Below are 26,783 nucleotides of genomic sequence, written 5' to 3' on the forward strand. Positions count from 1 at the left end.
AGTGGACCCCCTTTCTGGGGAGTCCCGGACCTTTCAACTACAGCTTTGGCGATGTCTTCATTGTGATCTCATGAAAGAGCCTGAGCCAGAACCAGTCAGCTCTGCCATATGCTAAAATGCTGGCTGAAAACAGCTGTAGGGAGCTAAATGCTTGCTCTTATAAGCAGCTAAATTCCGGGGCTACTTGTTACACAGCAATAGGTGACAAATACAAAGGCTTGGCGCTTTGTTTTCTCACCTTGTTCTATCTGAACCTTAATTTCCTTTCACTGGGCGATCATTTTTATGAATTTGGACAAGAAAGACACAATGAAAGCTGTAGAGTTCCCTTTCTCTTCCACCTCATTAACTCTGCTTGTTTTCATTCGATAGCCCCTGTGTACTTGAAGAGCTGCAACATTCCAACTTTATGTACTTTAAAAAAGTTCACCATCATCTTTTCATATTATAACTCACTCTCTTCTCTGTGCTTCCTGACACTATTTTTTTTTTTTTTATTAATGTGGCAGTGACACGACGTTCTTTAAATTGCCCCTGGTTGCTTATTTTCATCTTCTTCTAAACCTTTATAAAACCTGACCTACTTCCTCATCATAGCAACAGTGATTTCTTTCTAATGCTATGTGAGTAGTAACACAGCAGTTGAAAGTTATTCCTGAGATTTAAAGGAAACTCTTAAGTAGTCTTCCCTTTTATATCTGGGGCTGAGGAGGCAGAGAGCACAGCATTGTGATGAATATGTAAATAATTAAGTCCCCACTCAAAACTGTCTTAGCCCATGGTATTGTGGAAAGGATACTGACAATTTTTCTGATGACTGAAAAAGGCAAAACCCAAATGCATGTAACATGTTAGCATGACCAGCAATGTTCACAGTTCAGTAGTGTGAGACTCAGCAGAAAGAGTTCCTCTTTCATCGCTGTTCAGCATGTAATAGCATTTAGAAGATGTTCTACATACTAAGCAGTATCAGTACAAAGAGATCAATCAAACAATACAACCATGAAATAAATCAATAGGAAAATATCTCTTGGGGTTACAGAACTAGATTATTAGGTCTGGAGAAGGTTGGAATAAGGAATAATAGAGGGGTAGCTTAACACATCAAGTAAAGAGACTGCTGATGTGTTTTCTTATTGTCTGTAAGAGTCAGTTTTTCCCTGGAAACATTCCAGGTAGAGTTAGTAGCTGGGATCGTCACTATGGCCAGAAGTCGGCATCATCATTGCTATGACTTGTAGGTGACAGTATCCTCTAAAAGTTACAGTGTGCTGGGTTTTCAGGTAAGAGAAGAAACCATTCTCTTCATCATGATAATGTAAAAATGGGGCATTGGGAGGAGTAAGTCAAATCTCATGCCCTTGCTTTCTTTATTTTTGAGTGACAAGAAAGATTATCAAAGAGCAATGGCAGAGGGCACTCCTGGGAAGGGTCTCTAAGTTTGAAAAGTCTACAGAATGCAATTTGGCAAAGTATCGTCCAGTGTGTGGATTCATAATGTGTGGCTGTACTTAGACAACGTAGGGAGGTATCAATCTGAATACGTGGCAGACTCATTGCCAACACGTAAGTACAGATCAAGCCTACACAACTCCTCAGGCATTACAAGCATGTTCCATGATCATGATTGCAGCTTAGCTGGCTTCCTCAGTTCCATGTACACTATCTTCCTCTTCAGTGGCTATCTTCTGAAGGATGTAGCTATGGATATGGGTCTTACAAAGACAAGCCCAGGGCAGTTTCTAATCTGTATAAAACTGATTTCCTCCCTGCCCTTCCATGTGCCATAAATCTCACACTGCCTGCTCTCTCTGTGGAAAGCCCCTTTCCAGAGAGTTCCCTAGCTGACACACTCTTGTCACCAAGCATCTTTGTGCGCCCTCATATACCCCAGTCCTCCCATCTTCCTATATATTCCAAGTGTGTTGTTTTCCGTTATATTTCAAGCTCACGGGAGCAGGAACCTTATCATTTACTCTTTTTGAGTTTTCACAGAATTGACAACAATTATCTCTCATGGAATAACATTGCTATTGTTATAGGCTTTCCCTGGCCTGTAGAATTAGTTTCTTTTCCTCAGAACAGATGATGTTTGCTGGCCAGTGTATGAAAATGCCTTTTATCTGTTAGGTTAACATAAGCAGAGTGAGAAGATTGGCTGGTTGCCTGTGTAAGTGCCTGTCTATTTGAACAGGCACAGATACATCCTTATATAATAGAGGAACTTAATAAAATCGGCCGGATGTATGCCTTAATATTACAATTTATGTTTATAGATGGAAATAGGTCACCTTTTAAAAATAAAGTGAGTAGTGCCCCATTTAAAAAAGTCTAGAAGATAAGACCAGCTTGAGTTGGTTTTAGCTGTGGTGAGAACTGTACTGGGCATGCCTTGGGCTTCACTAGCTGGCAGAGCATCATGGGAATGCCAACTGCTGGCTCCCTGGACATTTACTTAGTGACACTGTCAGTAAGAAGGTCACGAGAGAGACCAAAGAATGTAGAATGTATATAATCCAAGGTTCCTTTAAAAGCACTTCAGACAAAGACATTCATCGCGTCAATGAGATCAGCTGTCAATCAGCTGTCAATTCATCACTCTGCAATTTCTGCAGAGATGTTGAACCACATCATAGAAACAGCATGATGCCATAAGGACTCTCAAAGGTTTTACCTAGGACTACGACTGGCAGTAGCCAAGGCTAGAGACTTGAATGGCAAGAAGAGGGGTGAGGTCATGTCTGATCTTGCTGAGGTTACCAGGAACACTACCTCCCTTTATTCATGTCCCCAAGGAATGTTAACATTGTTCTTGAGTATCTCATGGGATGTGGGCATAAAGAAAGTAAAGGTGGAAAGGTATGTGTTATTTGGAAGAAAATCTCTCCAGAATATACAGATCTTTCAATTCATTGACTTTCCTCTCTCTGATTCACTGATTGTTGGCCACCATCAGTGGGGTGAGGCTGTGCATGGACTAGACACAAGTGTGTTCTGTGTCTCTTGTGGTGGGACATTATTCTTAGGATTTTAAGTTTAGCCAGGAGCTAAACATAGAATAGGGGGTCAAAACACATTTCTTTTTAATCTTGAGAAACTGTATAAAAAGAAATATCTATTTTGATAGAGAAGAAATTCGTAGCGCAGAAAACAAAGGGCTTCTGTTCAAAATTATGTCTATACATCTGTTGTGTTACTTCAGCCACTGGCTGAGAGTAAGTATGTACAATCCACGAAGGACAAAAAGTATTTCTGGATCTGGAGAAATACCAATAATGATATTTTAAGTCAACTGTGTCTATTTTAGTAACCAACAAAAGTCTGAGCCCACTCAAGGACCCCCATGAATACTAAACAAGAAAGGAAGGAGATGTCTGCAGCAAGAACCAATTTCCCACTGAAAGCTACACCTCCCTGGGCCTCTGCCATCTTTGAGGACAGGGTCCATAGCACTCCATTTATTAAAAAGAGCGAAATCAAGAAAAAAAAAAAAAAACCCACATTTGAAAAAAACCTCTCTTTGAGTTTCAGAAACAAAAACAAACAAACAAACAAACAAACAAACAAATCATGTAGGAACTTGGCAAATGAAGCTTAAGGAGAAGCAAAAAATCTGAAATAATGTTTGGTTGCCTACAGTTGTCATTTTAAATTCTATTCTGCAATGTGTGCGATCCGGAAGGTCTCCTTTGCTGAAGCGCACAGTGCTGAGAAGAGAGGCGAATTGGGGTGGCGAGTCAGATACCTGGTCGAGTGGTCAGTCCTCGGTCAGCAGCGGGGCGGGCGTCAACAGGCTCAACTGGTGCAAGAAAGCAAGAGACAGAGAGCAAATGAGACAAATGGAGATGGTTAGGTCCTGGCTTCTGGACACAGAGCAAGGGAAAGCAATTGCAGTCAACAAGTCATGAAAAGGGAGCAGCTGGGAAAAGAACCTCTGTGAGCTAATCGTGGGCATCAAGGACGGGAAGGGCACAAAGGCTCAGCGCCACCGATGTGCCAATGTGTTTCCTTAGTTTGTTCATAAAGCATTCACCAGGATGTGTAATAGGATCAAAGAAGGAGGCTGGGGAAGGTGGACTTTCGTCTGGGCTAGGTTAGAGATGGTTTCTTGGCTTTTGATTAGAAATAAAATAGATTATACTCAGCCCAGTAGTAAACCTTAAAGATACCTCCTCCTACAACGACCCAGTCTTATCTTCTTTTACAGTTAATTAACTACAAAGGGATTATTCAATTGCCAGGGGAAATGCAAATATGAGTTTATCAGGAGAGCAAAGCTTTGCCGCTTAGTGAAGCAAATTCCTTCGGAGTTTAGGGGAGAACAGGTAACCGCCCCCCCCCCCCCCAAGCTTTCCCGGCTCTCCTTTTAAATGGCTGGTTTTCTCTGTATAGATGACATTCAGCTGAATTGTGTGAAACGAGACCATTTCCTGTCATATCTGCTGACAATCACAATCATCCCTTTGTATGAGTTCTGGGACTGATCCAAAGAAAACAACGTCTGAGTACAGTAATCCCCCACCGTGGCTCAGCACCACCTAGCGTTCCTTGTCAGAAAACACTTCCCTGAACTGATACTGGCTTTAGAAGAAAAAAGGAAGGGAGAGAGGGCAATCAAGCTTTTAGGATTAACTAGTGGCTGAAGGGCAGATGAAGGCAAGGGAGGAGGAAGTCCCCTGGGACAGGTCTGGCAAGTGTAACAATGTAAGAAAGAAATCTGAGCGCAGTGGTAGAGGCAAGCCAGCCAGAGTTTGATGGGAGCCTTGGGGACCAGCAGTTTCAACCATTTAGCTTACAGAGGCTCACAGGCCAAGGGGTCGGTGGTGGCCACAAACCCAAATCCATTCTGAATGGCACATGTTGGCAAGAATGGTGGCAGGAAACAGAAGGCCAGTGAGCTGTCTTCATAATACGAGCAAATCGTGTTTCACAGCACATTAAGGGAACTGGGTATGTCAAGAGTCTGCAGTGGTCCAGACTTTGCTCACGTGGAGACTGGCAACATGGTCTAGAAAGAAGTGAGGGAGTGGCAGCGATGGAACCCAGAACCAGCACCAACAAGGTGTGTGACTGTGGGCAAACAGCTACCCGAGGCTGTTTCCTATTATGGGAAAAATGAAAGTAATAGCACCTGTTTTGTTTTTTTTTTTAATTGCAGTAAGGACTGATTGTTTTAAACATATACTTACTTCAGTAGCTTCTCACAATGTAAGATTTTATTGAATGTCCTGTTTATTGCAATAATGACATGGAAGGTTTCTCTATATTTCATTTCTTACCACAAATATGAACTGTGATTTTTATATGACCCATGTAAAATGGAGTTAGCTTAAGGGTGACTATACTTTTATAAATGTCTTCATGGTGAGGGGCTAAATGACACAGCAGTTGCTGGTGTGGGCACACCAAGCTCCACTTGCTGTGACACTCACACCTCAGACTGTCACCTTTGACTGAGGGTAGCACCTGTATCTGTGGCTCCCAGGCAGGGTATGGAGCTCGTGGCCTTATAATAATCCACAATTACTATGATAATAATGAATTATTAGTGTGTATACAAACTATAAGACACTATTTCTAAGTGCTACTCATTATACTGGGATAAGAACATAATTCTGATAAATTTCCCTAACCTAGAAAGTTTTGTTTTATGATACTGTTTATGATATAATAATTTGTGTTGCTTGTCTACCTATTACCTTTTTAATGATCTGAGAATTTGGTACATGCATGCACTGTGCTTCAACCAAAGTCCCCACTCCACTCCCTCAACTCCAATTCCTCCCCCAACCTCTTCCACTCTCCACTCCCAGCATCCTGAATCCTCTCCTTCATCCGTGAAATCCACTCAGCACTGCCAGCATGCATACTGCTGGAGAGCCATCTACTGGACCACGGGCTGCATCTTTGGAGAGAACCGATTTCCTGTCTCTCAGCAGCCATCAACTGCCAATGTCCTGAGGTAGGGGTGGCACTTATGATCACCTCTTTGCTCTATGCAGGGATGTCTGGCTTGATGCTGTGCAGGTCTCACCTTCTGACTGTCTCAACTTCTGAATTCATTTAAGTAACTACTCCGATGTGTCCTGAAAATACTACTTCATCATAGTCACCCACACTCTGGGGCTCTTTCTTTTCTCAGTGTAAAAGAACTAAATGACCAGGCGTCTACTGCTCTTGACTGTTTTTCTTGAGAAAAACAAGCCCTTTCTGGTAAGCATTTGAAACTATGCCATTAAGGGCCTCATGGACAATGAAAGGAAATCCTTTGAGAGCTGTAGGTATTTTTAGTAGCTCAGGGTGTGTGTTGGGGAGAACAGGGAACACGGGGAAGGGATAGCAGGAGCACAGTATCATATGCCTTTATTACTTATTCATTTGAAGGACATACTACTTAGGTGCATGGTGAGCCATATGGACAGAGAATGACCAAGCCTCTCTAACAAGACCCAGTTCCATTAAAAGGGTTTTTAGAGTTTTCCATGTTATCCCACAGAAATGTTCTCAAACTGCCTTTAAGCAAGGAATGAAGACACAAATTATCTCAGGCTGGACAATGGGTGGGGAGGCTCAGTCATGTGAGCAGAGTGACAAAGCAGAGCCATAATGGAATGTCAGACCTGATCATTAGGAGCAGAGGGTCAGCCCTGGCCACTATCCCAAGGAGAATGTGGTGATTAGTCCCTAGACTAAGCAAAGAGAGGCATGACTGCTATTTAGTGGGTGAGGATCCAGGATACTGAGTGCTATACACAGGGTCATTGCAGCAAGCCACACCCTACGTGGTTCTCTAACTTCCCTCTGGATGTAGAGGGTTAATGATAATGTGAATCCAGAACTCACTTCAGTTCTGCTTATGAATTCAGTATTTCTCTCTAGTTTTGTGCGTTGCACGGTGTGTGCATGTTGAGTGGTGCATACACACAGGTGTGGCAGTGTGTGCACTTGTGTCTGTCCGTGCACAGGGCAGAGCAGGGCTTAGTGTATCTTGCTCTAACGCTCTACCTTACTGCCCTGAGACAGGGTCTCTCACTGAGCCTGGAACTTGCAGTTTCATATAGGCTGGCTAGACAATGACCACTCAGGGTCTACCTATATCCGCTCTCTATGCAGGAATTCTACATATGACATATGCTGCCATGTTGGATTTCTTTTTTATGTGGTGGTTGGGGGAATCTACCTATGTTTGCTCTTAATACTGGAAAATATATATATATATATATATACATATATATATATTATTTTTATATTATATATATATTATATTTTTATAATGCTGCTCTGCTTTTAATGTAAGGGTTTTTAATGTAAGGGTTGGAGATTCAGAGTCAGGACTTCATGTTTGCAGAACATTTGTCCTTACCTACTGAGCCATCCAACTCCAGAAGTTCTTAGTGTGTTACTGAGTAAGCAAAGATAGAACTGTGTTATTTCTAAGAGCTATTTGCAACACTGCTGCTATTTGCAACATTGCTTTTCCAGGAAGACCTTGTCAGTCCCTTTTATTTGAAGATGAACAGTCCTAGGCTGGGAGTTATGGTCTGTAGTAGAGCCCATGCTTAGCACGCACAAATCCTAGGTTCACCCCTCAGACTATCAAACGCAAATAAACCAAAAAAAAAAAAAAAGTATTAATCATTGAAAAGGCTTTTCAAAATATCTGCTCTAATGTGGTATTGGGACTAATAGAGGTGAGACCCAAACCTCAAAACCGGGAGAACATAAAGTTAAGGTGGTGTCACATACTGAATAGATGGTTCACATGTTGTGGGTAAGCCCTTTTATTGACTAGATTCCTGACCTCTCCTGTTACCGGGTTATGATATTCTGCTGTCAATCATTAGCAGATGTGTGTGTGTGTGTGTGTGTGTGTGTGTGTGTGTGTGTGATGCTTGCACATGTGTATGAAGGCCAGAGATCAACCCCAGCTGCTATACCTCAGGAGCCATCACCTTGAATGTTAAGACAAAGTCTCTTACTGGCAAAGAACTTGCCAAGGAGGCTAGGCTGGCTGGGAAGTGCATCGGAGGGGTCTATCTCTCTCTATCTTTCCAGAGCCACCATGACTAGCTTTTCACCTAGGTGGCGGGAATTGAACACAGATCTTCATGCTTGCAAGGCAAAAACAGTTTACTAAGTGATCTCCCCAGCCCCAATAGCACGTCTTTAACAAGAACGCGTGCTTTAAGATGAAACCTCGGCAATATGGCACTAAATGTTGAACATACATCCAGACTCAATTAAATCAAGGCTTTGCCTGGACATCTTGGCCATACTCAAGAGTATCAGCGGGTATGTCTGTGGTGTCTACACATGTGCATACATTGTTTCCTGAGGCTCATGTCACAGTATGTGCTATTACTACTAAGAGCCAATCTCCTGTGCACTGAGCTTAGAAAATGAGGCTGTATGTTTTTTTTTTTACATACTCATCTCATTACAGATTATGTATGTATATTAAAGCCCCAAATGTACCCATATAATACCTAGCACAAGGCACAGAAAATCAAATGACCTACTTTTTCTTTTTTTGGTTTTGTTTTGTTAGTATAATTTTAACAAGTGAGAAAGTCAGTTATTTATATCCCATAAATAATGTTGATGTTGTAACTGATAGTATCTAATATAATTATACCTCTAAATTGCCTTTGTTTTTCAGATTAAAGAACAAATTGGTTATTACGCTGTGAAAAAAGTCTATACAAAGATTTCCGCAGCCTATCTTCAAAAACTGCTCACTCACCTGGGTGTGGTGGCAGACCTTTAATCCCAGAAGAGGCAGGCAGAGCTCTGTGAGTTCGAGGCCATCCTGGACTACAAGGTAAGTTCCAGGATTGCCAAAGTTACATAGAGATCCTGCCTCAAGAAACAAAATTTAAAAAAACCCCAAATCAAACAAACCAAAAATCAACCAAACACAAAGACTCACCCTGTTTGCTCAGTGCTTTTACACTTGGAGGAAAAACCCAGACAGATCCTGACGCCTTCTTGGAAAGCATTCTTAGTTTCAAGAAATCAAGGTAATTGTGTGCATGCAATTTGTACTGAACATGGAAAAATGGCAAAATAAACTATAAGATGCCATTTCCTAAACGGGTACTTCTGAGTCCCTATACTGGCTGGTTTTGTGTGTCAACTTGACATAAGTTGGAGTTATCACAGAGAAAGGAGCTTCCCTTGAGATTTTTCTCAATTAGTGATCAAGGGTGGGAGGTCCCATTGAGGGCTGTGCCATCCCAGGACTGGTAGTCCTGGGTTCTATAAGAAAGCATGCTGAGCAAGCCAGGGGAAGCAAGCCAGTAAGCAGCACCCCTCCATGGTCTCTGCAGCAGCCCCTGCCTCCGGGTTCCTACCCTGTGTGATTTCTAGTCCTGACTTTCTTTGGTGATGAACAGCAATGTGGAAGTGTAAGCTGAATAAACCCCTTTCCTCCCTAACTGGCTTCTTGGTCATGATATTTTGTGCAGAAATACAAACCCTACTAAGACAGTTCCCCTGGAAGAATTACATCACCCAGGTGTGCAAATTCATTGGTGGAGAAATCTTTTGACATGGCACCATTTAGTTCTGAAGCAAGCTTGTTTCATTCATTCTACTTCTGCATTCAGTGTAGTATGAACTCTCACATAGGAATTGTCAGCAAAAGAAGATTATTTCAGCGTCTGTCTACTTCACTGTACAAGACTCGTCAAAGCTTCTCTCTGGGGGTTAAATTATTTGTTCTTAATTTGGTCACCCTTTTCATTAAACGTGGGCGTTCTGGGTCAAAAGCTGAGAAGTGCAAGTCAATTCCTCATTTCATGGAAGTGATAAGGCATCTTGAAATGAGAATATTTTTTTCTTTTTTTCAGTGGGAGTATTTTTAAATAATTATTTCCCAGTGTCTTAAGTCCTGGCACATGGGAGTCAGAGGCAGGTTGGTTTCTGAAAGTCCAAGACTGTGCCTCTCTTGTTCTCTCTCTCTCCTCTCTCTCTGTCTATCTGTCTCTTTGTCCCCCCCCCCCCACAGTAATACATGACATGCTCTGTATTTCATTATGTACTTCTATTTTGAGATGGGGTTTCCCTATATTGTATAGGCTGATCTTGGGCAGCTGGTAAGTGTGTGCCTCTATATGTGTAAATATGTATGTAAATTCATGAAGAGAAATGGGAAATAAAAATTAGTAGTTTATTTTGTTACTTTTTTTTTTTAATGTAGAAATGAAGGCTGTACACAGGGTAATCACCACATACATTGTGAGTCCTCTAATCTATAGAAGTGGTATCTCTGAGGATGACACAGATGTCTACCAAACAACAGGTCCTTTTTTCAAAAGTATTCTAGACAACCTTTGTTGGTTTGGGGACCTATACAATAGAACTCCTGTCTCTGCTATCAAATCAGCTTATTTACTTTGTAGCCTTAAAATCCAAAAATCATCTTTGTGTAGCAAATATATTATTTTAATATTGCATAGTAGCAACTTTGCCATTGTTCTTACTTTGTGTGTATGTATGCAGATGGCAAGTGTCTGTCTTGATTGTTCTCCATCTTAGATACTGATGCAGGGTCTGTCTGTCTAGTATAAAGCGCGCTCGGACACACACACACACACACACACACACACACACACACACACACACACCAGAAGGCGTTTGGCTCCAGCTAGGGATCTTACCTTCGTTTTCTGTATTGGCTGGCACGGAGTCCACCCCAAAAGGATGCCATGGCTGGAGATCATCCAGGCTGAATTCCCCATTCACGGGAAGCAGCTCCACGGTGGTCTTGGTTTCAGTCAGAGAAGGCATGAGAGCATCGTTTCCGTAACTGATCCTGGGTTCACTGATCATGTTGGCCAAGACATCATCGGAGTAGTTCTGCTCTTTCTGAAGCAGCTCATCTAAAGAAAAGCCATTGTGTCCTCGGTTAATGTAATGCTCACAGAAGCCCAAGCTTCAGCAGCCATTCCTACTATGTGCTATGTGTGACGAGGCGTCATTTGGCACTACCTAACATGGCAAAACAAAGCACCTTAAGGAAAGTCACAGCTAGCAATTGTCCAGATGGGCTGCTTTGAGCCTGTGGAGACTGGCTGATCCTGCTGCTGATCCCCTCTTCTGGTGGGGAAGAACTGAAAGATTAACTGCCTTTTCCTAACCACAGACTCCCCATGTATCCAGTGATCACGAAGCATGCTGTGATGTGGCACCAGGGTGGTGTGGTAACAGCAAGCATAGAAGTAGGCAAAGTGCAGCCTGGGAACCAAGACATGTCGGCTACCCCTACCTTCTGTGAACATGTGGGTGGGTGAGAAAGTATTTTAAATGGGCAGCTTCTCCATTCAGTCATCCCTTTTGCTCTAAAAACAGCAGCCTTCCCCAGATGCAACAGAAACTAAAAGCATGCATTTTCAAGGTACACACGCCTAGGGACACTGAAGGATGCTGATTCTCTGGGCTAATCCCCTATCTCTGCTACTCAGCATCACACATGTGACCTGAGATGAAAGCTCCTGACTTTCTTTTCTGTAGCTTCTTCCTCTCTGAAAAAACAAACAAACAAACAAACAAACAAAACAAACAAATACCCCCCCCAAAACCTGACCCCCCCAAACCAAAACCAAAACCAAAACAAAAAACCTTATGGAATATAGCTGATCTACCCAAAGACCTGAGAGTCCAGTGAGAAATTCTCTAATCATACCTTTCAGTATTAAAATAAAGCTTACTGGGGGAAAAGAAAAATAGAATATAATATTATAATGAATGTAGTTGCTACCACCACCACCATCAACAAAAACCCCCAAACCAAAAAAAAAATCCAGAAGATTTGTGAATCTCCTATTATCTTAGAAAAATCTCCCCTGACAGTTTAATTACAGTTTAAAAAAAAAACCTCAGAGGCCCATTGATCATATGGTATTAATATCTGGTCAATTAAGTGTGTCATTAGTCACGCCTATGTCAAACAGTTTACTGAATTATATTTTAAGTCATCATTCGTTAGTATCAATGCTGGAGAAGATAAAAAAAAATTAAATCTGGATTTATACTTGACTTGTAACATTTTACTATCATCCTTTAAATTCTCTTTGAAGTTGACAAAAAAAAAGCCAATTTACTGGAAAAATTAATTCTGCTCAAATGTGTACCCATTAAAACAATTTAAAGGGACAGAATTAAAGTATGCGATTAATATCTTCCTGTAGAGTCAGTTTTATTACAAGAGATTATTTTAAATGATAGAACCTCTAGCAAATTAGTCCTTTTGAAGTCTAATTTGAGTTATAATATATACCTACTCAGTGGGGCACTGATCTAAAATTCAATATTTGATGCTTGCGATGACCTTTCCCACACAGATAAAAGGCCCTCATTAGACTTCTGCTAGACTTTTTCATGTCTCACCAAGTCACAGGTAATGGCCAATAACTTGGCCAAAGTCTGATTTAATAAATTAAGTGGGCATTTCTTTTTATATAAATCTTATGCTTTGACTGGTTAGCACTTAATACCCTGAAGTCCAGATAGTCTGGAATAATTATTGATGCCCACACGTCCACCTTGAGAGCAAGAACCAGGAGGGAGCTCCTGGCTCCTTGGGGTCTCTATGGCATTTATTACCACACACTTCCTGGACTTTGAAACGTTTTCATTGTCTTACTATTTCCCTTAGTGTCTGAAACTGTTGGCCCCTCCTTAGGAAGAGAGAAAGAAAGACACAGAGGGAGGAAGAAAAGCAAGCTCCGTGTCCTTAACAGTTTCCTCTTATATTTCCTTCTACAACTTCCCCCTTTGAAAATGTCACCCATGCTTGAAAGTGGAAAGATCTTCATGTGGACAGCATTGAAATGGTATATCTTCATGACTGGCTCTTCTTTCTCATTTTACATATTTTGAGAATGTGGAGGGTATATGACCTTGAGCCTCCCTCTAGGGACTATAGACTTGGTTCTCTTCTCCCTCCTGCCTTCCCAAGCCAGTTAGGGCTGAGACAGTCAGCCTCAGAACTATCCGTGATACACACTTAACACTGCTGACAACATCTGAATTCCAATTCTGAATCCTCTTCCTGTTCTGTAACCTCCCCCCAGTTTTGCTTTGATAAGGGTAGCTGAGGACTTACTGTTTGCTACCATATCAATGTCCCTCAAAATTCATGTATTGAAATTTATTCCCCAGTAAAGTAACAATACATAGGGCTGTGTGGTGTTGGGGGATGGGATTAAGTGAAGGCTCCCATTGCTGTGAATGGAGTAGGGCTTTCTTCTCTCTGGAGAGCACAGCAAAAAGTCACCACTCTGAATGAGGAAACATTGAGTTTTCTAAGACACTGAAGCTTCCAGCATCTTCTTAGACTTGTAGTTAGGACTGTGAGAAGCAAATTTTTTATTTTTTATAAATTACCTATTTATAAATTTATAAAAATTTTATAAATTACTAGCTGTTGTTTTTTGTTGCTGTTATTGTTTTATTTGAAGACAAGAGTCTCATATATCATGGAATCCAGGCTACCCTCAAACTTTACGTAGATGAGGATAACCTTGAACTCATAATCTCTCACTGCCCAATTCTAAGATTATAAGAGTGTGCCACCACATCGAGCTCAGATATCATTAAAGCAATATGAACTGACTGATTGCTGCTCTCCTTACCAATCGGCATTTGACTGCCTTCCCTAGATCCTTCCCAGGTACTGAGGCATGACTCCTCCCATTTCAATGAGTTCCCATTGTGTAATGAATTAATCTGAGATAGGGCTTTTTCAGTGTTCCTAGCCCCCTGCATCAGCCTTGTGGTTACAGCTCCTTCCTGTCTACAGCATCTGTCTTGAGCTGTGGTATTGAACAGTGTGGGTTATCATCATGGGAGTTCTTATTTGCAGATCAGATCAGACATAAGTCCTGCATCTGGAGAGGCTGACTTGTAACCACATTAATCCTACAGAGTGAACATTGCCCCCTCTCCCACTCCAACAGGGATTTCTCAGACTAGAGCAGCTGGAGAGAGTAGGTCCCATGACCATCTTGTTTCTGGCTATGAAAAAAGGCAGAGTAGGGACTCACAGTAGAAAGATCTTATATTTGGATCTGTTTGCATACAGAGTCCCAGAAAGTTCAGGCACAGATAAATGTGGCACCCTTTTCTCATTTATCCTTAGAGTTGTTGGCAAGTTATTTCCTCCAAATGGACACAAGACACAAAGCGCCATTGCTGTGAACAACACACACAATTCACATGATGGGGACAGAGCTGTGGCAATGGCTCATTACTTAAGAACACTGGTTGCTCTTGCACAGGACCTGGGTCCAGTTCCCAGCACCATATAGGTGCTGGGACTTTAGTTCCAGGGGATGTGATACCTTCTTCTAGCAGGCACATATGTAGTACCAATTCATATATGTAGTCAAAATGTCGATACATATTTTAAAAAATCATCTAAATACTCTGAAAACAACAACAACAACAACAACAACAACAACAACAACAACAACAAACTATTAGGAAATTTTTGTGAAAGGTTGAAATATTCAAGAAAAGTGACATTTTCAGTTGAGAGAAAAGTCCGTTAGCACAAGTAGCAGGGGTCCATATTATTGCCTTAATTTAACATAGAAAATTTAAAAGTAACCACTTGTGGCTACGTCATTTGGAACAAGGAACTCAGTATGCTTTTAAGGGCAGAGTGCTGGATAAATTCGACAGGATTACCATTAGCACGGTAGGACTCTACTTTGTGATCATAAGAAGTTCAAGACAGCCAGCTACTTTGTGATTAAGGGCTCAGGACTTTACTGCTTGCAAATGCACTGGCTCAGGGCAATTAATTGTGCCTGTGACCAGAGTGACTGTTTTCACTTCCCATTTTGAGTTTTGATCCCATGGTGAGGCAAGGCCACCAGAAACCATCTTCTACTGTGTTGGTGGTGGCTCTGGCGGGTTATATATTTATTTGAATTAATTTAATATTTTATCCCAATCCCATGGTCCATTGAGGATCACTGAAGCCTTTAGATATCTGAGCTTGCCAATGGCAATAATAAGCTAAGGGACAACATTCATTTTCCCAAGACTCCCTTTTCTGCAGTGAAAATCTTCTGTAGTACCCAGACACTTGAGTCTTTGAAGGTTAAGTAGGAATATTTAATTAAGCCCAGTGATTGTAATATTTTACCAACGGTTTATGTAATGGGTGTGAATTCCAACACACACACACACACACACACACACACACACACACACACACACACACACACAGTGAACCCCATCACCTTCCTCTTTCAAAAAAATGCTTTGATGATTTATGTGGGCAAATCAAACTTAGAGTAAACAGGAAAGTGGGGTGGGGAGGGGAGGGCGAGCGCCACCACTTAGCTACTGTGGAAAACATTTGAGATACGATTTCATCTGCAAATGAGTTTTAACTTGTTTTGTGGACACAAAAAAGTGTCCACGGTCATTTGTTTTTAGCGAAATGGCCTCATGAGTTAAGGTCTGCCTGAGGAGGGAACATGTGACTCCTACATATTCCATTCCATCGGCTCCTTGTAACTATTAAATGACACATCAGCCAAATAATTTTTCAAAATCTTAAGGACTATATTTCAGGTTTTTTTTAAAAAAATAAAATTTATAGTAATTGAGTCAGTCTTTCTATAAGCTTCATAATTACTGGTAATCAGTTACTGACTGATGCCTTCTGTATACTGGACATACTTAGGATTTTTTTTTTTTTTTTGTCTTCATGTAAACAAGGAGTAATCTTAGCCTTGTCAAACAAGGCCATTAAAGGCCTGGTTTAGAGTCCACTGAACCAGTGGTTCGTCAGGCTTGCCCTGTTTTTCTTCTAGGATTGAATCTTTATTGACATTATATCTGTTTTGATTTTGATTCCTTGATTCCTTGTGAACAAATACTGATCTCTGACCTCTATCAAAATGGAAATTTCTTTTTAATTTTAACAGGAGATTCTCTTAAAAACAATTTTAATCTTTTACACTGCCCCTTGGCCTCTGGGAGCACCGGAAGGAGGGCTCTAATTTTTCCCATCAAAGGGCTGCACTGCAAATCAGCAGTCATCCATTCCAGGCATTGTGCCCGTTCTAGAACTATGAGATCAGATTTAATTTTCCAACCAGAGTTTGTGCATGTCTAAGTCTTGGCTCAGCCGATATTAATGCGATACTATTATTAATGTCCCTGTGGCCTGTGTTCCTTATCTACAAGATTACAGGTGGTTGGGTGACAGTCTCTGGAGCTCTGTCACTTGAATCCTGTCATGTAAACTCAAGCTCAAGCCGTAGGTGTCCATTGGGGATCTTAGAAGTACAGAATTATGGCATGTGTCCTAAGGCATGCTTATAATTCCAGCACTTGGGAGGCTGAGACAGGAGGATTTCAAGTATAGGGCTTACCTAGGGTATAGTGCAAATTTGAGGATCTCCTGGGTTACACAGCAAAATTTTGTCTCAGAAAAGTGTGTGTGTGTGTGTGTGTGAGAGAGAGAGAGAGAGAGAGAGAGAGAGAGAGAGAGAGAGAGAGAGAAAGAGAGAGAGAGAGAGAAGAATCCTAGTGCCCCTTCTACTCTTTGGATGCTGGGTACTAAATATGCATATTTAGAGGACTCCCAGGTGATAGTTGTCACAAAGGACAGTTGGTGGTGAAGTCTGAGAGGACCAGAGCCATAAGCCATGTACAAGCATTAATGTAGTAGTCTTGGTTCCTGTCATCACAGACAGACCAGTCTGCAGAGAGTGTCACGAACAGCTAAGGAGCACCATCCCCAAGAGAAGATATGCACTGGAGGACATCTTTAGAAAGTCTTAGTCTGCAAACCCAACACTCGGCTGCCTTAAAGCTAACATCTAAGTCCACACTTCTGCACCAGGATGGCCCAGGAAAACTGAAAACAGCCATGATTTCCTTCTCTGAGAAATCATTTGTTAAGCAGGAAGGGGCAGCACAGAAGTTTTGGGAAGCAGGTTGATGTTTCCTAGTCTCCGAGAATAAGAAGGTACACACACACACACACACACACACACACACACACACACACACACACACACGAAAGCACCAGGTCACACTTCATTCCTGGCTCTTCCCAGAAAGGAGGAATGTTTCTGCACTGTGGACACTTTGCAGACCAGCCTGGCTGGACAGACTTAGCTTGGCTCCGTGAAGCAGCAGCTAATAGGGATGCTGACTTGTGGGGGACATACAGAGTCTTCCTATGGTTACTGTATGTGCTCTGACTATGTACAAACCACAGTTGTCTCAGTGCCATGACCAGGCCACCAAACACTTGAGTCCTGCTACAGAAAAAAAAAAAAAAAAAAAAAAAAAAAAAAAAAAAAAAAAAAAAAAAAAAAGACAGACAGACTACCCTCCTGACACTGTCCATGTCTGTGGCCTTTATAACTAATCACTGGCTCATTTGGTACCCATAGCAACCCCCATAGTAAACAGAAGGCACATACATCCACTCTGAGATGGTTTAAAATTAAGAAGGAAGACATGCTAGCCCACGCTTGCAATACTAGCACATGGGAGGCTGAAACTGGAGGATCATAAGTTTGATGCCAGCCTGGATATGTAGTGAGTTCTAAACTAGCATTACGTACGGAGTGAGATTATGCCTCAAAATAAATAATATATAGATAAATACATATTGAGTAGCAGAACTGATGTTATACCTGAAAACTGAGTACCCCAGTTCCTAATGTAATCTTCTCATCAGCCCATGAAAAGTTTCACATTTAGAAAGAAATAATTTCAATGATTATTATTGCTCCCCCCCCCCCAAAAAAATAAAAACCTAAGGTCAAAGAGGTTTAAGGTGTAGCTCAAGAGTTTCGTGAGGGTAGTGTGACAGTGCCTGAATCTGTCACCCGCCATCTTTGTTTAGATAAGCCATTCCCAGTAGTGGTCTGTTTTTCTCCAGTGATACCTAATGTCTTTCACTTCTTTAAATGTCCATCTCACGAAATACTGTGTGAATTGGCATATGGATGTGGATGATCCCACACGGCCTCATGGATCTGAACACCTTGGTTCATCGCTGCTGGTGCTATCAAGGAAGTTTGCTGACTCTCTTGAAGGGGAATCCTCACAGAAGAAGGAAGTCAGTCCCTGAGGCTGGGCCTTGTGACTTTATAGCCCAGGCTTACTTCCTGTTCTCTCTCTGCTTCCTGATTTTGGATGCAATGTGAACAGTTGCTTGCTGCCACCACGCTTTCCCCTTCATGATGGGCTATCTCCCCTCAAACTGGAAGCCAAACCCACTCCCTTCCTCCTTCGAATTGTTTCTTGTCAGATGTTGTCCCTGCAATGAGAAAAGTAACCAATCCAAGTGGAGGCTGTTTGGTTGCTATGGGAACTCCCATTAGGCTCTGACACCCTACCTACTTCACACTTAAAAGAAGTTAAGCAATCTGAATTTGAGTTGCTCTGCCCACCAAATATGGTGTTTTTTTTTTGTTTTGTTTTTGTTTTGTTTTTTTTTTGTTTTGTTTTGTTTTGTTTTTGTGCCCAGTGAAGTGGAGTGAACAGGTTACCTCAGTGGCTGAGAGGGAATTAGCACTGTAAGGACGGTTTCCCAAGCTGGGAGAAAACATTGATAGACATCGCCACACAGCAATGAGCTCCCACAAACCTAGTACCTCAACGCCCAGAAAATTAGGGCAGCTTTTTTATTTTGAGCTACACTATCAGTCTCAAGATTTGCCCATTGTCTACGTTCAGACTCATGTCTAAATCAAGGTTTATTTTTGTTTAGAAGTTTCCTGGCCACAGAGTTTCAAATGGGGGTGTGTTCGGTTCACTTATGGCTGGCAACTGTCCCTATAAAGAACTCACAGAAACTCACAGAAAGCTGTACATCACTTGTGAAAATACTCCTTATTGCAAGTGACATTTTCCTGAAATACCATCGTCTGGTCTGGACTGAAGTTTCAGAAGTGCCCTTCCCTTGAAGAGGAGTTTCCTTGTGACTTTCAAACTCCTACATCAAACAGCTCAGTTCTATCAACGGCCAGAAATCAAGATGAAAACACAGCCAGGCTCCTTGGCCTTGGCTAGAGGATTAAAAAGCTTCCCCTTCCGTGTTTATTTATGGAACCTGGGCCAAGGTCCTGATCTTATTTCCAACCACTTTAGGGGGTCTTAATCCCCCTGGGATGTCATCAACCTGAGGCACTGACTGCAGAGTTTTCACACTACAGCAATGGTCTCTGAAAGAGAGTTCTGCACGCTAAAGTTCTAATGCTTATACATACAAACTACATGAATGTGCTTGCTTTGAAAATGAATCACACTGTGAAAAATCTAGCACTAAGAGACCATTATATATTTAACTTACTTCATTGATTTTTTATTTTTTTCTTTTAGAAATTATTTATTTATTTATTACTATTCTTCTTCTTCTTTAATCTTTTTTTTTTTTTTTTTTTTTTTTTTTTTTTTTAACAGTCTAGTCCTTATCCCTGTTTGGGTCCACCCTCTGACTGCTCCTCATTTCATACCTCCTCCCCCATCTCTAAGAGGATGTCCTTATTCTCTCCTCGAGGCCTGCCCCCCACTCCCTAGGGCCTCAAGTCTCTTGAGGGTTCTTTCACTGAGGATAGACCAGGCAGGTTATTTTTCACGTGTCCTGACCCACAGCTGTAATCCTAGCACTTGTGAGGTGGAAGCCCAAGAATCTGGAGCTTAATTAAGGCCAACCTAGGCTGTATGGGGAGACACTATCTTATAGTTGCCAATCTTTATAAAGGTAGGTGTCTTCCTCTGGTCAGTTTTTAGTGAAATGGCATGGTATGGGTTTTAACGTACCCAGATATAAATTATGCAGTTTTTGCCAACAGAACCCCAAATGTGGACTTTATATAGTAACGATCATAGTACAATTCTTTCAGACAATCTTCAACCCAAGAAACTGTTTCTTCACATTCGGGGGAGTAGGGGAATATCAGTTGCCTTGGGCAGTTGAGAGATGCCCACTGTTAGGGCTAAGGCAAAGGATTTTCAACGCAGTCATTCTGTGGAATTCTCTCAATGATGCTGCCAAAGCCTAACCTCTGTGACAAAGACTTCACTGTGACCCTGCCATATTCTTGCAGGAAGGAACCAGAGTAATGTTTCATTCAGTGCAAAATAAATAAATAAACAAATAAATGAATTTAGTGGTGCTTTACATTTTAAAATAACAGGCTCTTCCAGCTGTCCTTCTAGCCTCGTTTTCTTATTTAATTGTTACGGCTGTGGCCATGGAGAATGACATCTTTGAGACTACTGAGGCATTACCTGTAGTACAGGTTTATTAAGTTTGGGGACACATAAATATGGACTCAAGGGGAAGAATTCTTTCCAGTTGTATTCTGCAATCCCTAATTTTCAGTTTACTGGAAGGCTCTTCGGCATACTTGGTGTTAACACATATTTGCTTAAAAATGAAAGGTCAGAATATTTATAATAGCATCTCCTATTATTTTGAAAGGCTAATTTTTAGCGTGGACCAACAAAAAAAGTAGAATGAGGGATGAAAAAAATTAGGATGAAGTTTTTACTCTCTTGCATACATTACACAGAGTCAGACTGTAGCCCGGTTGAGCACAGAGTCCGCTGGTTCCTTCTTGGCTGCTGTAGGATGTTCTAGGCATCAGCACTGGGGTTCTTCCCTCTCCACTTGAACTCTGAGACACTGCTGAGGCAGCTGATAGAAAGGAAACCAGCCTCTTACATCTAAAGAACGCCAGGTCCTTACAAATGGACACCAAGTTTTCTTTGAGGTGAGTGAGTCACATACACAGCTTGTGACTGGCTCAGCCACACCCACTTTGGCTGACCATTCGTCAGCTATGGTGTGACTTCAAAAGAAACTGAAAGAGAAGGGCAGCTATGCTCTCATGACCACAGGATGGCTGTTCACAGCTGTGCAGCTGCAGACAACTCTTCACAGTGGTTTCCATGACTGCTGTCCCTTATAGCACAGTCCCGTGAGACTTACACAAGTGTACTGGGCCCTGCTCACAAGTGTTCTCCCTAAAACGTGGAAGAGAACTCTGCCTGGCCTGCGTAAGACCACAGCAGATGAACAGAATGGGAATCGCGCTGCTGTGCTAGGAAGACAGCTCACTACAATGGATTCTGGTTGATGAGTGACTGACAGATTACTATATTTAGGAAGATGGAAAAAAATGGGTCTAAAATGGTGAGCTTGTGGTAGAAAGGAAGATGCCAACATCTGTAGACAATTTCACAGAGAGACCCTAAAAGATATGCTGATAAATAGGCGGTGAGTGTGGAAAGTGTGCCTAAACACACAGACCATCACAATGGAGGATGGGCTATGTTCCCTACACACTGCATCTCTGTAGGCATGACAGCTAGTTTAAATGCTAATGTATGCATATTTTAAAAACTCTAAACACATTCTGTATACTCTTCTCTTCTGTACAATGGCCTGTTTGTCTTTAACACAATCTTGCTTTCCGGTGAGCAGTCCTAGCTAGGGCAATGGCCCTTTCTTTCCTGCAGAAACTCATTCCCATGTTCCCTTAACAAAGCTCACGGAGACTGATGAATAGTGCTGACTGTCAACTGGATAGGCCTTGGAAGTACCAAGGAGACAAGTCTCCTGGCATACTTGAGAGGGATTATTTAGATTAGGTTAGCTTCCAGGCATGCCTATGAGGGATCTTTTTCATTAGGTTAACCTAATTTAGGGTAGACCTACCCTAAATGTGGGCAACACCTTTCTCTACTTGGGTCCTACACTGCCTAAGAAGGAAGTTAGCACCTGAACCTGACCATTCACCACCCTCTGCTTCCGCATTGTGTATGTCATGTGACCGGCTGCCTCATGCTCCTGCTGCCTGGATTGTTTTGCCTTGATGGATCCTGTCTCTGAACTGCAAGCCAAGATAGCCCTTCCTCCCTTAAGCTGCTTTGGTCAGGGTATTCTATCACAGCAACAGAAAAAGCAAGGTAGCATCCAAGTCCGCAAATGACAGGTGCTGAGCATCAAGGGTTTGGCTGGGGATGGAATCCACCTGGCTTCAGGAAGGCACTGACAGTGCACAGAGGTGAGGAGTAGAAAGGAATCACTGTAAGGCATCTGGAACAAGGAAAATCCAACTACTTCCATGGCGAGCTCATCGATACTCACTTGTCAATATTTCCAGACCAGTGCCAGAAATAACTAACTCAATTTCTTTGCATGTAAAGAACTCAAGGCTCACAGCAAAAGACCCCACACAAATGCTAGGATGTCTTGTTCCTCAGCCACTTGTCTCCATCATCCAGGGCTGGGATTATAGATATATGTTGTTATTCCAGGTTTGGCCGTGGCACTGGGGATCAGAACTCAGATCTTCATATGTTCATAGCAAGTGCTTTACCCACTAAGCCAACTCTCCAGCCCTCAGATCAAAAATATTTGAAAAATACCGTATCTGTATTGAACGCAAATAGGGCTTTTACCATGCTGTTTTCAAAACAATACAGGGTAGTGACTGTGGACTGAGCAGTTGCATGGATCAGGTATTATGAGCAGTACACAAGAAGATGCGCATAGATTCTATACAAATACAAACTGTCTATATAAGGAGGTTACATCCATGGATTTGGGAATCCCTAGGATGGGGGTGTCCTAAGATCTGGTCCCAAACTCCTAACACTTAGGGAGATCTACCTAGTTCAGAGGAGATTATATTCCAATGTTTTCAAACTGCTTCAAATATCTGCTTTGATACAGGACTTCACCTAAGATTCTTTGGGCTCCGTTAAAAATACACGAGTCTAGAAATGTTTTTATTTATTTATTTTTAAAGGTTACTTTAAAATGGCTGTTTTCATGCCCACACGGTTAGCCTCTCCTCACCTCACCCAGCTCTCCAAATAGTTCAACTCAAACCAACAGCCTGTCTCTAAATAAACACTATTAGCATGTGATCGTCTTCAGGAACATGTAATTAATTCACTTAGAAGTCTACTCCTCGTAATTACCGCAGCACATCGGTATCCCTCTGAAGCATGCATGTGCTTTATGCAGCCTTTACTTACGCGCACCGAAAGCATCAACAATAAATTGGAAAATGATCCGCGTTAGTGTGAGTTTCTACACCTCTTTTCATCTTCCCAGCGTGGTAAACATTAATTAACCCTGGCTAATTAACCCAGCCACAAGTTTACAGATTCACTCCTTTATCAGTCTCACAGGAAGGAAAAGAACTTAAAACCTTTTACAATTTCGTAATATGGAAATTAATCTTTTTTTTTTTTCATGTGGAGGGCAAAGATTCAAGACATGTAGCTGTTTGATTTAAACGTGGTAGTATTTGGGGGAAGTGTCTTCAGATTCTTCAAGTCAGCAAGAAAATAGACTAGCCACGTTCAAGCACCCTGTAAAAACAGAGGCTATGTCACTTCCTTCCTGGGAAGCCAGAGAAGCTGAGCTGTGCCTGGCATCAAGACATGTGGCAAATACCAGGCGAGTTTTAGATCTCACCACACTCAGAGCGATGACACCACTATCCCAGAGGCTGGAGAATCACACACTCTGCACTCAAGCCCAGAGACTCCATTTAGAGAAGCCAGGACAGCTGGAGGAAGCCATAAAATTTAGCCTGCCGATTTCAATTGAGGGCTCACACTGGAGAAACTGGGTCTTAAAAAAACTATTTTCAAAAACCTGGAAGTCACGCTGTTGTTTTTATAGGATGACTAGGACAGGCCAGGGAATGCATGCTTAGCAAGCAGTCTCTGGATTGTTTGCGACGCTTAGGCTTATAACATAAAAAATGGTGGCCGTAGTATTTGTTTTGGATTTGTAAAAGTGACTACCAACTTAAGACTGGGGTAGCATAGAAGGGAATTGAAGGAGGGATACTGAGAAGGGCTGGAGAAGGAAAATGGATTAATTGATGTAATTCTATTCCAATTCAAAACATCAAGAAATTAAAAATTAAGAGTACTACTATATGTCATGGCTTCTGTGAATATATATATATATATATATGTATATGTATATGTATATGTATATGTATATGTACATGTATATGCATATACACATATATATATATTTAGGATAAAGAGCATATGTGTAATAAATAGTCAATGGAGAGAGTCAATGGAGAAGAAATACATTAGACGTATCCAAAAGATTGACTCAGCTAAGTGCTGTGGGCTGAACTGGATCCCCCATGAAATACATGTAGGCCTTGGTCCTCAAGGTAAACATCTTAAGAAGAGCCATTTAAGGTGAAAACTGATGCTAAATATTATCACAGGGTGACTGAATGCTGAGGGGTGGAGAGAAATCAGAGAGATTTCTCTTTCAAAGATCAGCATAGGAAAGCAATCTATGGCACGAAGACAACCTCTCACTCCTGTGGCTGTATGTAATCAAACAACATGCACACGCAGAAAAACTCATGATCTCCTAATATGGGAGGAGGTGGGTGCTACATACATGATCTAAAAAGGCTTAAGAAGCCAGGACTGTGAGTGCTTTGAGCTGCGGCCCACCTCCTGTGCACAAATCTCTAGCCCAGTTCCATCCTGAAAATGGCTTTCTTTTTCTTAATAAAGCATGCTTATTTCTATTACTATCCATGTGTGCCTGGACTAGTTCTTTGTTCCAGCATACTTGGTACTCCTCAGGGGCATCCTCTAGATTCTTGCTCACAATGTGATGAAACAAAATGACACCATGCAGAACCTGAGGAGGCCTTCCTAAAAAAACCCAGCCTGCTGGCTCCATCATCTTGAACTTACAAGCTCCAAAAAAAAAAAAAAAAAAAAAAAAAAAAAAAAAAAAAAAAAAAAAAAGAGAAAATTAACTTATTTTTATGCTATTCAAACTATAATATTTTCCTGAGACAAGATCTCACGATGTAGCCTAGGTTTGCCCAGAACCCAGGATCTTCCTGCTTTACTATCCTCAGTGGCTGATATTATAAGCATATGCCATTACCTCAAGCTTGAGGCTGTTCTGTTTTCTGTCATAACCGAGTATCAGAGAATGAATAATTTATAAAGCGGTTTCTGCAGGGGCCTCTTCTGTTCCTGTCTACTGCTTTTTTTCTCAGTGTACAATAAAACAAAACAAAAGAAAAGAACGAAAAAAACATAGAAATTTTTGTTTTCTTTCTAATACATAGTACCTGTATATGGCAAGGGACCTCCTGCTGGGGCATCACAGAGCAGAGTGCCCGTGGCAAGCTTCTATGTGGAGATCCTAGCTACATGGAGCTCCTAATCGTAACTGCTACCCAAAGACTCCACATCAAGGCAATTAACATATACACTTGGAGATTCTGGAAAGTTCCACTGATCTGTCTGCAAGGCTGCATAACTGATGAGAACCACAGTGACCAGAAAACTCTGGAAGGTGGCAAGTGCAGGGCCTTGCACACTCTCTAGCCCCTGCAGCAGCCCTGTACTGTTCTTCTCTATACCCGACCCAACTTCTTTTCGACCATTAGGCAAAGCCCTAATGTACAAAGAGAATTAGTTTCCAACCAATCAACAAGCTCAGAGTGTCATCAGATGGCATCTGAGGCCTATAGCTGGGGCTTTCTCTGCTTTTCCTCAAACCATCTGACCTGATATTTCCACCGCTGCCTTTAAAGGGTGCCTTGATTTATGGCGTTCTTTGTTTGCTTACTATAAGAACTTCATAAAACTGCTTCCATGTTGGGACATAGAATTTGGAGGAACATAAATCCATGTTCCAGGCCACTGCCAGACACATTTGGCTTCAGAATAAACTCGCTTATGAGGTGATAGGTGATGTGGTGTGTGTGTGTGTGTGTGTGTGTGTGTGTGTATGTGTGTGTGTGTGTTATTAAGTTTATACACACAGTCTGAAGGGAAGCCACATGGAAACACAGAACTCCAACGAAGGTTACCTCTGCACCTGTCTAGCCATACTGAGGCAAAAGGAAGAGATCTAAATGACCTTTCCAAGAGATTTCGTTTCCTTTCTTCTCTGTGTTCAAGAAAGATGACAGCTGGCGGCTGAGGGTGAATTAAATCTGCTTACTCTGGATATGCAAGGAAAAGGCTTTGAAAAACATACTTCTTTTTGTTTCATTTCCTTTGAGACAGAGTCTTAATATATAGCCCAGACTGCTTTGGAACACACTATGTAGCTAGGCTGGCTTTGAACTTGGGAGCTATTGAGATTATAGGCCTGAGTATCTACACGGGGAGAAATGATTGTACAGCCCCTTCACAGAGAAGACATGGAAATGATTTTAATTTTTATCGCCTTGTTCCCAAGCATTCTATTCGTGAACGCCTTGCTTCACCATGGGTGGAGGGACAACGCCCAGTGGTAGCTTTCCCACATTTCTGGGGCATGCCCAATCAGGTGGTCTATTTGTTTGTGGAACAATAGAAGAGCTGGTATTTGGTTTCTTGTCCATGTCACTTCAGGAAACAACGGAAGGGGTTTACAGGGTTTCCCTTTGTAATCTAAAACATGCACATGTGACTGCTTGACACAGTGAGCTGCCTCCTGGGGACTGGCATGTAGTGTTGGCAGCCAGCATGGCTTTCCTCATGTTCTTATTTTGTCGTTTTCTATCGGACGAATACTTCCTGAGTGGATGCTAGGCTGTCGTCAGTCAACTGTCCGAGATTTGGATGAATGTCCTCTACAATGCTGGTCACTCTAGGCATACCATTAATCTTCTCTTTTGGCTCTTATCAAGTTAATATCATCTTGGATTTGAAGGCCACCTACATGGATGATGGTGGATCAGTGATAGAAAAGCGAAAGGTCAGGACTGAGAGAGGAA

At 41.8% G+C, this 26,783-nt stretch overlaps 1 protein-coding gene across 6 annotated transcripts in view; it reads right to left on the reverse strand.

Annotated features, from left to right (window-relative positions):
* The window catches only part of App (amyloid beta precursor protein), a 227,010-nt gene that overhangs the window by 13,210 nt on the left and 187,017 nt on the right, over positions 1 to 26,783 (reverse strand). For 3 of the 6 annotated variants that reach the window (XM_034515229.2, XM_034515227.2, XM_034515225.2), the window contains 2 exons: positions 10,662 to 10,883; positions 3,746 to 3,799 (listed from right to left, as the gene is read on the reverse strand). In XM_034515229.2, the coding sequence (XP_034371120.1) occupies positions 3,746 to 3,799; positions 10,662 to 10,883 (276 nt within the window). The remainder of the gene's footprint in view (positions 1 to 3,745; positions 3,800 to 10,661; positions 10,884 to 26,783) is intronic. The other 3 variants (XM_034515230.2, XM_034515228.2, XM_034515226.2) reach the window with 1 other exon arrangement.

This window comes from Arvicanthis niloticus, chromosome 12 (genome assembly GCF_011762505.2).
Source record: "Arvicanthis niloticus isolate mArvNil1 chromosome 12, mArvNil1.pat.X, whole genome shotgun sequence".
In the NCBI taxonomy this organism is placed as follows: domain Eukaryota; kingdom Metazoa; phylum Chordata; class Mammalia; order Rodentia; family Muridae; genus Arvicanthis; species Arvicanthis niloticus.